The sequence below is a fragment of the Typopeltis vanoorti genome, chromosome 1 (assembly GCF_054136105.1).
Source record: "Typopeltis vanoorti isolate ZY-2024b chromosome 1, IOZ_Tvanoo_1.0, whole genome shotgun sequence".
Taxonomy (NCBI): domain Eukaryota; kingdom Metazoa; phylum Arthropoda; class Arachnida; order Uropygi; family Thelyphonidae; genus Typopeltis; species Typopeltis vanoorti.
The window spans coordinates 47,606,216-47,623,259 of record NC_143549.1 but is presented as its reverse complement, the minus strand read 5'-3'; the positions used below and the strand labels follow the sequence as shown (position 1 = coordinate 47,623,259).

General features: G+C 36.1%; 1 protein-coding gene across 1 annotated transcript in view; it reads left to right on the top strand.

Annotated features, from left to right (window-relative positions):
• The window catches only part of LOC150109953 (coiled-coil domain-containing protein 42 homolog), a 196,528-nt gene extending 179,593 nt beyond the window's left edge, over positions 1 to 16,935 (top strand). Inside the window, exons 9-10 of the mRNA XM_090400490.1 lie at positions 7,022 to 7,106; positions 16,797 to 16,935. Of these exons, the coding sequence (XP_090256616.1) occupies positions 7,022 to 7,106; positions 16,797 to 16,898 (187 nt within the window). The 3' untranslated portion in view covers positions 16,899 to 16,935. The remainder of the gene's footprint in view (positions 1 to 7,021; positions 7,107 to 16,796) is intronic.
• The last annotated feature ends 109 nt before the right edge of the window (positions 16,936 to 17,044 follow it).

The window sequence follows — 17,044 nt, the reverse complement described above, 5'->3', positions numbered from 1 at the left end:
TAAAATTAGTGATAGTCTTGCACAAGCTATCTGTGAATGACTATTGGTGGAGATTAAACTGCCCACTCAGTATCCAAAAGTTAGATAAGGCCATATGGCTTCATACACTTCCTATAAGGAATAAAAGATTCGTGGAATCAATCATATTCTTATTCCAAGTCATAAAAAAAATAATAAAAACCATCACTTCCTTTTTAAAATATTGTTACAGAAAATGTTTGGTTCTCTCCTTAGTGAAGTGTGGATATATATACATATACATATACAGGGTGGCCATAATTAAAGAGGAGGTGTTAAGAGCTTTGTAGCGAAAAATCTATTGGATGAAATTTGGTATAAGTACACTCTGGAACATGGGGTTTTTATTTACAGAAGATAAAAAAACACAGGAAAACCTTGCTTGATGCAATTAATCAATCCATCAATTAATGTGTGCTAAATAAAATCGTGTTAAGCAAATACAGTAAGCAATAGGAATAAGTATAATTCATCTATCAGTTAGTGTACATTTGAAAAAAAAAAGCAGTATAAGCTATATTAGAGGATAAAATCATCAAAGTTAAAATTCCATTCCTTAAATTTTTATCATCATCATTAAATTCCTGCCATGTACCCTCAAGGGGTGTACAGGATATGATAGCACTACATGAAAAATTTACATCATTACTAACTTCGTATCTACAATTTTCCTCCAAATCAGTCTGTTACTTCTCAAGACTCCAACATTACCAGATCTTATATTTCTATCATCTAAGGCACTTTGTACCGTATCAATCCACCTATATCTTGGTCTTCCTCTGGGTCGTTTTCCTGCCAACTTGGCAGAGAACACTTGTTTTGCTAATCTTTCCTCTCCCATTCTATTTAAGTGATCATACCACCTGAGATTAGCTCTGCTAACGCATTCCTCAATGCTGACAATGTCAAGTTCTTTCCTAATATTCTCGTTTTTAATATGATATTGCCATTGATTCCATCTGTTCATGCTCCTAATCTTTCTCAGGACTCTCATATCTGCGGTCTGTAGTCTTTGGTAAAGTGTTTCACTTCTGACCCAGCTCTTAGATCCATAAGTTAAAACTGGTTTAAACCCTGTCTTGTATACAGCTAATTTAGTGTTCCGACTAATTTCTCTCTTATTCCATATGAATTTATTCAATTGGCTTCCTACCATACCAGCTCTCTTGATTCTGTTGTGTATTTCCATATTTAATTTACCATCTTCACTAAAAATCATGCCTAAGTAGCTGAAATGTTTTACTTGTTCCACAGGTTCCCCGTTCACAACACAGTTGACATTTTCAATGATTCTGTCTATTTTCATTGTCTTTTTTTTTTTAATGCTGACCTTCATACCATATCTATTACAACAGTTATTAAATTTAGTCGGGGAATCTTGCAAACTTCTAGCGGATTTATTGATAAGTATAACATCGTCCGCATAAAGCAAAGAGCGGACATTAACATCTCCAATTCTGATATCATGTCTAATACCACTTTCCTTCATGATGTGATCCACATAGATAATAAATAACAGAGGGGGTAATGTACATCCTTGTCTGACACCAGATTTAACATTAAACCATCTTCCTGTACTTCCTTCAATTCTAACTGCCAATTTACACCTCAAATACAGACTAAGTATTGCTTGATATAATGCCCCATTGACACCATATAACTGCAGCGTATTGAATAGCTTCTCTCTTGGCACCTTGTCATATGCCTTTTCCAGATCGACAAAACTTAAATACAGATCTTTGTTATATTCCCATGATTTCTCCACTATTTGTTGTAAAGTGAAGATCTGATTCTGACAGCCTCTATTTGACCTGAATCCAGCTTGTACTTCACCAAGCTTTTCTTCCAAAATTCTTCTCAACCCTTTCTCAAGTATACTTGCATATATCCTTACCAGAAACACTCAATAGGGATATACCTCTGTAATTCTCACATTCAGTTTTATTTCCCTTATTATTTATAGGTATTATGAGAGCTCTATTGCAATCATTGGGAATTCGTCCCTCTGTCCAGGCATTCTGAACTATGCAGTGCAGCCACTGTAAGACTTTTATACCACCATTCTTCAGCATTTCTGGTTGAATATCATCTACTCCTGCTGCCTTTCCACATTTCAAGCCTTTGATGGCTTTTTCTACTTCAAGTATGGATATGTATTCCTGACTGCATGCCTGGTCAGTGTTTTTTAACAATGTGCTGTCATCACTGCTTGTTTCATTTAGCAAATTTTCAAAGTAATTACCCCATACTTCAAGGATATCTTTTTCTCCCATTTTCATTTTCCCTTTATCATCTCTGACTCCTTTTACAGCAGTTTTTCTTCCATTCCTAAGCTTCTTCAACAACCTCCAGAATATTTTGCCACCTTCTTGATATTTATTTTCTATATTCTTGCCAAAGTCCTCCCATGACTTTTATTTAGCTAGTTTTACATAGTGTTTAGCATTCTTGCATTTGTCTCTATATTCTCTAAGAGCACAAGCTGACTTATTTGCCAGGAACTTTTGATATGCCTTCTTCTTTTCCTTCACTGCCTCTTCAACTTCCTGTGTCCACCATGAAGTTCAATTTTTTCTATCCTTGCAGACAACCTCATCACATGCCTCTCTGGCTGAATCAATCAGTGTTTTCTTCAAGTCTTGCCACTGAATCTCCAAGGTTTGGTTCCTGTTCTCTAACTCTAAAAAAACTAAACAAAGTTTAAGAGGCAGTGAAAGGAAAAGGAGAAAGCATATCAAATGTTCCTGGCAAATAAGTCAGCTTTTGCTTTTAGAGAATACGGAGATAAATGTAAGAAAGCAAAACACTGTGTAAAACTAGCTAAACAAACGTTTTGGGAAGACTTTGGTAACAACATAGAAAATAAATATCAAGAAGGTTGTAAGATATTTTGGAGGTTGTTGAAGAAGCTTCGAAATGGAGGAAAGAGTGCTGTTAAAGAAGTTAGAGATGATAAAGGGGACATGAAAATGGGAGAAAAAGATATCCTTGAAGAATGGAGTAATTATTTCGAAAAATTGCTAAATGAAACAAGCAGTGATAGTACAGTGATAAAAAAAACACTCAACAGACATATAGTCAGGAATGCATATCCATACTTGAAGTAGAAAAAGCCATCAAAGGCTTGAAATGTGGAATGGCAGTAGGAGTAGATGATATTTGATCAGAAATGCTCAAGTATGGTGGTATAAAAGTCTTACAGTGGCTGCACTGCATAGTTCAGGAAGCCTGGACAGAAGGACGCATTCCTGATAATTGGAGTAGAGCTCTAATAGTACCCATATATAAAAAGGGAAATAAAACTGTATGTGAGAATTACAGAGATATTTACCTACTGAGTGTTCCTGGCAATATCTATGCAAGTATACTTGAGAAAAAGTTGAGAAGAATTTTGGAAGAAAAGCTTGGTGAAGAACAAGCTGGATTCAGGTCAAATAGAGACTGTCAGGATCAGATCTTCACTTTACGACAAATAGTGGAGAAATCATGGGAATATAACAAAGATCTGTATTTAAGTTTTGTCGATCTGGAAAAGGCATATGACAAGGTGCCAAGAGAGAAGTTATTCAATACGCTACAGTTATATGGTGTCAATGGGGCATTATATCAAGCAATACTTAGTCTGTATTTGAGGTGTAAATCGGCAGTTAGAATTGAAGGAAGTACAGGAAGATGGTTTAATGCTAAATCTGGTGTCAGACATAGGATGTACATTACCCCCCCCTCTGTTATTTATTATCTATGTGGATCACATTATGAAGGAAAGTGGTATTAAACATGATATCAGAATTGGAGATGTTAATGTCAGCCCTTTGCTTTATGCAGACGATGTTATACTTCTAAATAAATCCGCTAGAAGTTTGCAAGATTCCCCGACTAAATTGAATTACTGTTGTAATAGATATGGTATGAAGGTCAGCATTAAAAAGACAAAGACAATGAAAATAGGTAGAATTGTTGAAAATGTCAACTGCGTTGTGAACGGGGAACCTGTGGAACAAGTAAAACATTTCAGCTACTTAGGCATGATTTTTAGTGAAGATGGTAAATTAAATATGGAAATAGACAACAGAATCAAGAAAGCTGGTATGGTAGGAAGTCAATTGAATAAATTCATATGGAATAAGAGAGAAATTAGTTGGAACACTAATTCTAGTTTTTCTGCACTGACACACTCTATCCACATGCATTGACTGCTGTTCACTGAACACTAAATTAGCTGTATACAAGACAGTGTTCAAACTAGTTTTAACTTATGGATCTGAGAGCTGGGTCTGAAGTAAAACATTTGACCAAAGATTAGAGACTGCAGATATGAGAGTCCTGAGAAAGATTAGAGGCATGAACAGATGGCATTAATTTCAATATCATATTAAAAACAAGGATATTAGTAAAGACCTTGACATTGTCGGCATCCAGGAATGCGTTAGCAGAGCTAATCTCTGGTGGTATGGTTCACTTAAACAGAATGGGAGAGGAAAGATTAGCAAAACAAGTGTTCTCTGCCAGGTTGGCAGGAAAACGACCCAGAGGAAGACCAAGATATAGGTGGATTGATACTGTACAAAGTGCCTTAGACAATAGAAATATAAGATCTGATAATGTTGGAGTCTTGACAAGTAACAGACTGATTTGGAGGAAAATTGTAGATAGGAAGTTAGTAATGATGTAAATTTTTCATGTAATACTATCATATACACCCCTTGAGGGTATATGTCAGGAATTTAATGATGATGATGACATTTTCTAATTGCCTCCCTGTGGGGCATATACTCTCACATTGAGAAACACTGACATAGAGAATCCCTGTGACTTTTGGTTGTGGGGGCCCCCCCGAAACACTTGGGGCATGAAGTACATGTTTCTGATTTAGCACTGGGATGATGAAATAACGCACCATGTGAGGCAAATCAATGTAGATCTATTGTGTTCCCCTGCAACATGTCATTCACAGAATGCAGTTCTTAGAACATCTGAACAGATCTGAAATCCATTTCAGGCTTACTTATATCCATCAACTTGTCAGTAGAAATAGTGAGTTATGCAAATATCATGGGTTTTTTGCACCAAATATCCCCTAGTGGAGAATTTTGTGCTGTTTTTTATCTTCTATGAATAAAATCACCATGTTCCAGAGTTTACTTATGCTAAGTTTGTTTGAATTTCATCCAATTCATTTTTTAATACAGGGCTCTGAATACTTCCTCTTTAATTATGGCCACCCTGTATATATACACACATATATACCAAAGAAAAATTTTGATTTTATGATTAGAGGTGAGGTCATAGTTGGATGTGTTAAAATGGGGGCAGAAAAAAAGAACGATGTCTTCTTTATTATTTACTAAAGTTTTTTACTTTAAATGATGGGGGGGGGGAATCTAAGCTAGATACAACGTATAGTCTGCGGGTAATTTGCAGTTGTGTAATTTGTACTTAAATGTAATATTTCACTATAGGTCATAGAATTCTTTGTGTAGTGTTTAAATAATAGTGGCAGCCATAGCTCAAATTGATAATGGCTGATTGCCAAATCCCTCCCTCCCATTTAAGGACAATTTTACAGGATTTTGTGACATATAGTCATCTTGGTAGTTAGATATATTGCATGTGAGAGATTAGGGAGTGCATGTCTATAGAAAATGTAGAAAATTCGAAGAACTTCGTGATTTAGAAATCAACATAATGGCCTTGCCAGCATTACATCAGAAACCCGTAAATACCAACTGAGAGAGAAGATTAGCATGACCAATGGTGAGGATAATGAGCACAATATGAATAACGAAATAAAAGTAGGGAGTGTAAGTAGGTTTTAAGCATCATGAAGTTTCAAAGATGGCATTAATTGGGAGGATGAATGTCGAGCAAGGAAGCTTGCAGAGAGAGAGAGAGAGAGAGAGAGAGAGGTACTGAAAGAATAAATGGAATGTATTAGGAACAAGCTGAGAAACATGAAGGATAAGATTTTTTGACTGGAAACAATGAATACAAAAGTTAATTAGAGTAGGAGTGAGAAAGAGAGAGAGAGAAAGAGAGTTATGGGAATGATGGAAGGGGAGAGAATAGCAGAACTAGTAAAAGATTACGAATGAGTGAAATGCAAGACATTACTGGAACCAAGGATGAAGAGATGACAGCACAACAAGTAATTGGAGGAACAAAGAAAGAAGTGTTAGAGGGGGGAGAGAGAGAGGGGGGATGCAGGTGAGGATGAGATGATTGTAATGGTGGACACAAATGCCTTTAAAGGCAGTGTGAATCAGGTGGCAAGAGATCTGAGATTCATGTTGGAGGTTGTATAGAAGAAGACTGAGAAAGAGAAAATAGTGAATGTGTTGCACAGTTAATGACGAGCTGTGGAGAAGAGCAGCAATAATGAATAGTATAATAGCCAGCGTGTTGAAAGAGAGGATTGGAATATATGGATATTTGGAGGGCATTTAACAGAAAGGAACTGCATGCAAGAGATGGCTTGCATTTGAATGAGTAATAATGTTATTCTCTCCAGCATCTGGAGAGAATGCTGGTCTCTGACTAAGTCAGTGAACAGCAGTCAGTGCATGTGGATAGAGTGTGTCAGTGCAGAGAAACTAGAATTAGCAGGATGGATGGTAGCAGGGGTGACCTCTTGTGGAAATATGTGCTTGAAAAATGGGGGACTACATTGGGTAATGCTGAATCCTTTAGTGGAGTCTGGAGGGGATAATGTTAGGTATAGAAACAGAGGCAATGCCTACAGTACATTAGTGTCATGGCTGAGGCTAAATCATTGTAATTCAGTTTAATGTGATATGCTTTTTCTTATTTCAGAGATTTAGTTGTAAAATTAATTTACAAGTTCATTTGATAGTATAAACGCTTTAGTTTTGGCAATTAGCAGCTCAAAATAAATCTTATAATAAAATAATATATGCTGTATTTTAATGTTTTATTTTTATTCAGTGTTATTTTCAGAACTCAAGTTTTTTAAATGCTCAAAATGATTTTTCTGCTCGGCTTACAGGGTAATTTGTAATATGTTCAAATTATTGAAAGAGTATCAAAACATAGAAGCCAATGAAGAAGATCTCTGTGAACTTCTTCAGAAAGTAAGTGATTTTAAATAAGCAGATTTTGAAATTTCTTTATTGCATATGTTGTATGAGAAGTGTTTATGAAAAGTATTGAGACCACTATTATTAATCAGGATCTGAGGTATCCTGAGACTTGAACATCTAGTAAAGCATGGGTATAAAAGATCAGGACTCTTGAGCATTCTACAGATTCCATTAATGACTGCTTTCACCTCTACCTCATATGATATATGCAGCTGTCATTGTCTCTTAAAGGGGGGAGGGGAGTCAAGAACTTTGGTTGCTTTTTTTTTAAATTCTAATTTAATTTTATTTAACATCACAAATTAGTTTTAGCTGGGCACTCACAGTTCCTTCCGAAGTACTCAGAGCTTCAAGAAATCATGCCTTTGAAATTAAATAATATATTAACACCCCTTTTCCAAAGGTTCTATATGAAAGACCTTTGTAGCCAATTTTTTTTCCTTCAAAAACTTGACTAATGTTTTGATTATGAATTATATTGTTTAATTCATTTATCAGTTTTTTAGTAGCACTTATCAGTTATTAAAAATATGACATGTAATATAGAAGAAACTTCTATCTGTAAGCAAAGGTTTCTGTGGGTAAGCAGTTCTGAAGATAGTTTTCGGTATTCAGACCACATGTTTATTAAACAATAAAAATAAAAGAATAAAAATCCCAACAAGTTTCATTCGTCATAAGACTTACATCATCAGGGATAATGGTGTATAAAAGTTTAACACAACAACCAAAGATTATTGATAACTAATAGTCAATTAGATGTTTTTTGACTTCACAAACTGTTCATTAATTGAGAACCCGAATACAAAATGAGACATTTGTTATTGTATGCTTGTTGGAATAATTTTTTTTTTTTTTTGTTAGGTGTTGCCATGTTCTGTGGCTCACGTGTGTTGTATCTGAGATCTGAGGCAGTTAAATTTTTATGAAGGCAGACCACATGATGTAAAATCAAGCCTTGATTTTTGCTGCACTGCATAGGGATTCTAAGCATTTTTGCAGCTTCTTTAAATTTTCTTGTGAAACAGTTCTTATCAACATATGACATGTTTGTCTGTTGCCAGTAGTAGCTGTGTGGAATGCTAAGCCTGATTTGTGTTCCCTTCTTTTTTTGACATCTTTTATATGTTCAGCCATGCGGATCTCTCATGACCTTCCTGTCCTTGGCCTACTTAACAGATGCCACAAGAACAGTGAATCTAATAGACACCTGGTGTTTTTCATGGGATGATGTGGAGGTTTTGGTGGATGTAGGAATCTTGAAAATTTTTTTTGTAAAGGAAGAAAAGCCACTTTTATGTTGTATTTGCAGAGCAATGTAGCCAATTTGTCCTTGACATTCTTGATGTCCAGCAGCGTGATTGCGTTCTTGAAATCTCATTTTGATAAGGAAGTTGCAGAAGCTGTATTAAGAATTCTTTTGATTGTCTTGGGTTCAAAACCATTACGTGTGAGCTTCTGTGTCATGTATTTTAATTCTTAATGTAGCTCCTGCAACTCCCTTATCAAAACATGATTTCAAGAATGCAATCATGCTACCATACATCAAGAATGTCATGGACATATTGGCTACATTGCTCTGCAAGTACAACATAAAAGCGGCTTTTCTTTCTTTACAAAATCAAGATTCCTGCATCCACCAAAACCTCCACATCATCCCATGAAAAAAACCAGGCATCTATCAGGGCATCTACTACTGGCCATCAAGTACTCTGGCAACAGACAAAATGTCATATGTTGATAAGAACTATTTCACAAGAAAGTTTAAAGAAGCTGCAAAAATGCTTACAATCCCCTATGTAGTGCAACAGAAATCAAGGCTTGATTTTATATGAAGTCTGGTCTGCCTTCATAAAAAATTAAACTGCCTCAGACCTCAGATACAACACATGTGAGCCACAGAACATGGCAACAACTAGCATTGTTCCAACAAGCATACAATGACAAATGTTTCATTTTGTATTTGGGTTCTCAATTGATGAACAGTTTGTGATGTCAAAAACATCTAATTGACTAATTAGTTATTATTACTAAATAGTTTAGGGAAATAACAACGTAGACTAGGATATACATTAAAATAACTTTTTAATACAAATCCAATATTTCTGCAACGTCACGTTGCCATTTCCAACAGGAACTTGTGAGCAAGACACGTGCACGCAGGCACAGCAAACCGTAAATGAGGATGAAGCAGGAAGCTATTCTTTCTCCTAAAGTCCTACTGGTGTCCCCTAGCAGGCAATGTTGGTATTCTTGGGCTATTGAGCTGAGGTCTTCTGATGTAGGTTTCCCAAATTTGAGACAGTCTCATGCAGCCAAATTTGTTGAGGTTTGGATTGTTTCTTAGTGCTGAGGCTGATTCCATGAAAAGCCTTTCGTACTTGTATTTACTACGGTGAATGATCGTGGCTTTCTTCCACCGGTCATTCACTCACTCACTATCACTCACTAGTATCATGGGCAGGTCAAGGGTCAGATAATCAGGAAACCCTGCTCTAAAGACTAAATGGGACGTTTTGAGGCTATTTCATGTCTTCAGTAAGCAGAACACTGGTCTCACACTGAGTAGTGAAATTTTACCTGCTGCCATTTAAAAATACTTATGACTTAATCATATCATCCCTCCTATTCTCTACCAAACACTGTAGATTATATTTCCTCAGTCTGACTTCATTGCCAGCATTCCTTTATAAAATTTCCTCATCCTCTGTAGATCCACTTGGCAATATCTGTTCACAGTCCAGATATGGTCTGATCACTCACCATCCTGATCTCTATTAGCTAATTTATTAATTTTAGCACTCCTCTGGACAACTTTGCCAGCTTTATATGATCCCTGAACTTCATCTTTCTCTTAAGCATCATTTCATTATCTCTTTCCTCTTCTACCTTTTCAATTATTGTACACTAGCAGAATGCAACCCTTTCATTTTTGAATCTTCAATTTTAAATAGTTTAATTAGTGCCAACCTGGCTGTCCGAGTGGTTAGTGTATCCGCTCTCCAGCCAAAAGGCTGCTGGTTCGAATCCCGCCATGGGTATGGATGTTTGTGATTGGAAATGCTAGTGGTAGTGGTTGGCGGTAGAGGCATTGGTATAATTGTAGTCAGTTGGTGGATGAGTGATGAAGACAGAGTTGTAGAGCAGGTGCCCTCCCTCACTGAGTCTTTGGACTCCCTGGAGGTGTGAAATAATAATAATTTAATGAGACAGGTTCCTGGTGAGTGGAAGGAGGGTAGTAAGATAGTACAATCGCATAAAGGTGGTGATAGCATGGAGGTATCAAACTATAGGATTATTTGTATTTCTTCTGTAGTTGTTCAGATTTTGGAGAAATTGATAAGAACTTGTATACAGAATTAATATATATTATACAGATGATGGTAATATTATTTATGCAAGCCAGCATGGATTTGTTGAAGGGCACTCTTGTTTTAGTAATCTGGTTACCTTTTACAGTGAACTAAGAAGAGCAGTGGATGAGAGTGAGGTATACACTATCATTTTATTGGATTTTTGCAAGGCATTTGACAGGATGCCACATGACAAGTTGATTTTTATGTTGCATCATATGGGTTTGGCTATCAGGTTAGTGGTTTGGATTGGTGATTGGCTCTCTGATAGATATCATAGAGTTGTATGAGGTTTGTCTGGAAAATTCCTGAACTTTTTAATTATTGTGCCAAAAAGCTACTAGCTGCATGCTTCATATGTTTCAATCTAGTGGCAACATTGGGAAATAGCCTAGCAAAAACCGCAACATGATATTTTGCTATTGATAGTTATTGTGCTACATCTGTTTGTGTCACCACATGTTCGTAACGTCTGGTGATTTTTTGTTGTTTGAGAGGGGAGACAATCATTCTGATTCAGATTTGGCTGATAAATGGGCTTCACAACTTTCTTTGAAAAGGTGTTCATATTTAAACCTTTTTCTATGGAGAAGATGAGCTTCATCACATTGGATATTTTGTTTAGTGTCTCTTTCCCAAAAATTTAGGAGACTTTTATATTATCTAACTATCAAAAATAGTTTTAATAATAATTTTAATAATATTATTTATTAATATTAATTTCTAGCATGCAGCAACCGTTTTTAATTGGTAAACCACCAACTGCTGTATGTACCTTGTATTCTGTTCCTTTGATTTGCTTGTTTCTACACATGCTGATGATGTGCTGTTATTTTCAGTACGAAATATCTGTACTTTCATTTCATTAAAGTTAATTACTGTGGTTATCGTGTAATTTATTGTTTATCATTACTAATCCATCAATTTTTGACAAAACATGAAACACGGGTTGTTCCATAGGTTGCTTGCTGACTTTGCACCAGCAGACATTTTTTATTCCTCAAATTGAAATTGATGTTGAAAGGCCAACATTTTAAGTCAATTGACTTGATAATGAAAAAAAAATCCTAGTGGAATTGTGCAGTATCCCAAAAGAAGCATTCCAAAAATATTTCAAAGGATAGAAGGAATGCTGACAGCGAGGAGGAGAGTACTTTGGAGGTGAGAAAGCTAAATAGCTTCTAAGTTAGGCAGGAAAATTTTTATTTAAAAAATTCGGGGATTTCCCAGAAAAACCTCATATATAGGGGAGCAGTATCAAGGAGTAGGAAGGTTACAAGTGGAGTTCTAGAGGGTTTAGTCCTGGGACCATTACAGTTCAATATTTATGTCAATGATATTAACAAAGAAAAAGTGTTTTTTTTAATCAGCATATTGTGTGGTTTTTGTTGCAAATTGTGCTACATATTTTTTCAATGGTGCTGCTTTTGGAGTTGAGTTGTTGTGTATATTGCATTTATTTTGGTTTATTCTTACTGAGAGGGTACATTCTGCAGTTGAAGAGAAGAAAAAGATAAGTTTCTCATTATTTAGTATAGTATAGTTTATAGTTAAGTATAGTTTATATGTATAGTATCGCATAAGTATAGTTTATAGTAGAGGGTTTAGTATATAGTTATAGCTGTTCCTAGTACTCGGCACTATTTGAATAATGGCAGCAGCAGCAGCAGCCACAGTTGAAATTACAAATCCATGTCACCAAGTCCTCCTCCATTTAAGGACTACATTTTGCATAGCATAGTACAGGATTTTTGGTATGCGGTGCTTATGATATGTACACATCCTGGCAGTTGGGTATGTGGCAAAGGTTAGAGATGGGGAGTACATATATGTGGAAAATGTAGGAAATAGGAAGAACTTTGTGAGTTAGAGATTACCATAACTGATCTCAGCAGCATTGTGTCAGAAGCAGGAGAATATTGACCTAGAGAGACGAGTAGAGATAGAGGAAGAGAATTAATGAGCAAAATATAAATGAAAAAGTAAGAGTGGGGAGTGTGGAAAGTTCGAATAATTGTGAAGTTTTTGGAGATGGTCTTAATTGGGAGGATAACTGGTGAGCAAGAGTGGGTAGCTTTCAGAGAGAGATAGATGAACTGAAAAAGGAGGTGGAATGTGTCGGGGAATGAGTTGAGAAGTGTGAACAATGACATTAAGCAAATGGAAGAGATGAATGCAAGGCGAATCAGAGGAGTGAGAGAGAGTTATGGGAATGATAAAAGAGGAGAGAATAGAAACAGTAGGAGAGAGGGAATGAGAAAAATGCAAGGGAGTGCCGGAACCAGGGATAGAGAGATGCGAAGATGGCAGGTAAGTAGGGGAACACGTAGAGACAGTGAGGGATGCAGGTGAGCAATCAAGAAACAGAGTAGTGAGAGGTGTGATGTATGGAGACTCGATGATCTATGGTGTGCGAATAGGATGCCAGAGGAGTGTTTGCCTGGAGGAATGATAAAAAGTGTGGCTATGGCAATTAAGCAGGGTGAAAAGGTGGATGAGATGATTGTGATGGTGGGCACGAATGACTTGAGAGGAAGTGTAAATAGGGTGGTGAAAGATCTAAGATTCATGCTTGAGGTTGTACAGAAGAAAACTCAGAGAGGGAAGATTGTGTGTGTACGTGTGTTGCCCAGGTATGATAATGAAGAGCTGAGTAGAAGAGCATTATTAATGAATAGCATGATAGCCAGAATGTGTGTGTGTGTGAAGAGAGGATTGGAATACGTGGATGCTTCTAGTCAGTGTGTCAATGCAGATTATCAGGGTGGGTGGTAGGCAGGGGTGGCCTCTTGTGGGAATAGGTGCTTGGGAGAAGGGGAATACATCAGGTAACGCTGAGTTCAGTGGAGTCAGGAGGGGGATAAGGATAGGTATAGAAACAGTGACATTTTTATGCTTTATCCTAATGCCAGGAGTATCTGAAATAAAGGCGATGAATTGGTGGTACTGATAGCATCAGCCCGTCCAAAGATTATCAAGATCTCTGAGACATAGTTGACAGAAGATGATATAATAACAGGAATAGAAGTAACAGGGTACAGCATTTTTCGAAAGGATAGGAAAGGGAAACGCTGTGGTGGAATGCTGATAAGTGCTTATTGTATGATTGCTGCTTATTTTTGTTGTCAAGGAATGTTGTGGTAAATAACAAAAATAAGAAGAGAGTGTATTGGGATTTGGCATTTCAGAGATGAACACATAAAGTATAGCCTGGTACTTCTGAAGTTGGTTTGAATTTGTAGGGAGAACCATGATGAGCACCACCTAAGGAGTAATAGAGTTCACAGGGGAAGTTTTGCTTAGAATGAAGCTATTGAACTGATGTTAGTTTCTTTAAAAAGATTACATCTATATAATGGCATTGAATCTGATCAAAAACTATCTTATTTCATAAAGGGTTGTAAAATGAAATGAAATGATGGTTTTAAGGACATGTGAAGTATGAATTAGGTTTTCCTGGTACTGGTCTTTGTATTGTTTTTCCCAATCCATAGATCAGTTACTATATCCTCTTTGTCTGTTGACCTCTGTGTACTCTTTTGGCACTTTAGTTACAGTGAATTTGACAATAAGGCTATTAGTTAACAAGATGATTTTCACATTTCCTCTAGAAAAGATGAAAGTTTGGTGTTGAGGGACCTGTTTGTGTGAGAGAGAGTTCACCCTTGGCTTTCACCTTGTTCAGGCATATTTTGTTATTTGGTGTTTCTGCATTTCCTTCACAAGTGGATTCTGTGTTAGCAAGAGCTAGGTTAGTGATTTTTAGTTTTAGATTGCATCTAGGAAGTTTCTTTCTGCTGCTCAGTGTTCATCCCTGATAGGGCGAGGCTTTTTTTTTGTTTTTTTGTGATAACCCATTCATGAAAGGTTGGTTGACATAAAATACACTAATGCTGTGGTTGGGCAGTAAGGAACTTGTTCACATTTGACATGAAAACCTGTGGATTGTATTCCTTGGGAAATACGTGGTGTCAGGCTGTTCCTGAGGGTACCAGTGAAAGGATGAATGAAGAGAAAGAGAAATTTGTTCTGTGGGTTTGGAGTTGAACCATGAGGTACATTTAAAGACAGTATACTTTCTTTCTTGTTATGTAGTGGTGGTGGTTCATTACTAGAATGCTTATTTGACAGTGAGTTTTCATGATTAGGATAATTCTTTTCCTGTAGATTTTTTTAAGATTGGGTGATAATTAGCTGTGTGTGTGTGTGTGTGTGTGTGTGTGTGTGTGTGTGTGTGTGTGTGTGTGTGTGTGTGTGTGTGTGTGTGTGTGTGTGCGTGCGTACACGCACTTCACTGTCTCTCTGCTTGTTGAATGTCCCTGAATTCTTGAGTTATAGTGTCTCTTCCAGTATCATGGAAGAGATATAGGGATAAATCTTTTTAATGCAACCCTTCTTCTGACTGTATAAGCACTGATAAGTAGAAAGTTTAAGTAATTCTTTCTGTGTCAGTATCAGTGATATATATAGCAAGTTGCTTAGTGCATTGCTGTTTGCAAAATATAAGTGCTTTCTTTGAAAACTTGACCAAATTAGTCACTGTATTTTCCAGTGACTGAACTGTGTGTATGTAAAATTCCTCAGAGAAGTTAATAAGGAATTTCAAAAGATGATAAACTATTACTCTCAGTTCTAGTACTATTGGAGCTCCTCATAGATGAACAAGGAAAGTAGTGACTTTTGGGAACCTGTCTACACTAGTGAGATGTGTTAGTGATATTTTATTGGTACAGTCTTGCAATGGCTATCGAATACTCCTTTAAGGGAGGTTTTTTTCTGATGATATAAAAATTCCATTTTCCTATAAGAAAACATTCACAGATGCATTGTTTGTTGATAAGGTAGAGGCAATGATAAATTTTAGCTTCAGCTGCTACATCAGCATAAGCACTAAATACTGATCTGTGTTCTGTCTCCAAGTCCATTGCTCATCCAAGGATCCCCCCCTTCTGTAATCCCTCTGGATCTTTACCTCTTTTCTGCTGATATGTCTTATGTTGAAATTGCCCATCTTTGGTTCTGTTGCAGTCGTGGTCATTCCAGTAGCTGACTTTTCTTTATAACTGAATGATACTCCAACCAGTATGATACCTGATGATGTTGTACCATCATAATGTACATGTTATTTCAGCTGATATAGAATATAATTTGATGTCCTAAATTTTGAGTTCATCCTCATTCATTCCACATCCAAATGAATATCTCTTAATGATGATAAGTTGCACCACAGCAAAATGAGGACTGAACATTTGGTCAGAAGCTCTAGTTGTTTCTCCACATTCCCTTAAAACTTATATGGTGATCTCCTTCCAGTTATGTAACTTTAAGTGTCCTGAATTTGAAATATCATCATCATTAAATTCCTGATATGTATAATCAGGGGGTGTATAGGAGAATTATGATAGTACTACATGAAAATGTTACAACATTACTGACTTCCAATTAATAATTTTCCTTCAGATTAATCTGTCATCTGTCAAGACTCCAATATTATCAGATCTTATATTTCTGTCTTCTAAGGCACTTTTTATATCAATCCACCTATATCTTGGTCTTTCTCTGGGTCTTTTTCTTGCCAACCTGGCAGAAAACACTTGTTTTGCTAATCTTTCTTCTCCCATTCTGTTTAAGTGATCATAGCACCTGAGATTAGCTCTGCTAACACATTCCTGAATGCTAATCATGTCAATTTCTTTCCTAATATCCTTGTTTTTAATATGATATTGCCATTGATGACATCTGTTCACTTTACTAATCTTTCTTAGAGCTCTCATATCAGAGGTCTCCAGTCTTGATCAAGTGTTTTATTTCTAACCCACCTCTCGGATTCATAAGTTAAAACTGGTTTGAACACTGTTTTGTATGTAGCTAATTTAGTGTTTTGACTAATTTCTTTCTTATTCCATTTGAAATATCAAGATATTTTTATTTTGTTTTCTCCACTTAATTTTGCATATGGTACTAACAGCATCATTTGCTCGCACTTAATTTTCCCATCTTTGTGTTGCAATGGATATGATTTTTATATTCTTGATGATGAATATGCTTCTGCATATTTGCCTAACCTGTTTGGTTAAAAGTGCTATAAGAACAGGTAAGTTAGTAAATTTCCAGAAAGTAAGCAGAATTTGGTAAGCTCAAAAAGTTTCTGTGTTTTTTTTTAAATGGTAAAAAAGATTGAGCAAAAATTTGATCTTTTGAAATTCTTTTTGGTTTAAAAAGATAGTGATTCTGTTAAGTCCCTATAGATTTGGAGTGAATAATGTTATAGTTGTAGGTTCATTTCCTAATTTCAGTTTACTTAACAATCTCTGTATTTTTTATCTAGATTCAGAAGTTTATATTGGATTGGTCAGAAGTAGTAGAAGAAATTAAAAAGCAAGAAGACATCAGATCAACTGCTGTCATACCTTCAGGCACATCTCTCTAAGAATTTATTTAATTATGAAACTGTATAATGTAATATTGTTCAGATACCAGTGCATTGTTAATGTATCGAGTTTTTTTTCTCTTGTATATTACTGTACAATGTTACAAATTTAATTATACAAATTTATAATGATACCAGATGTACAA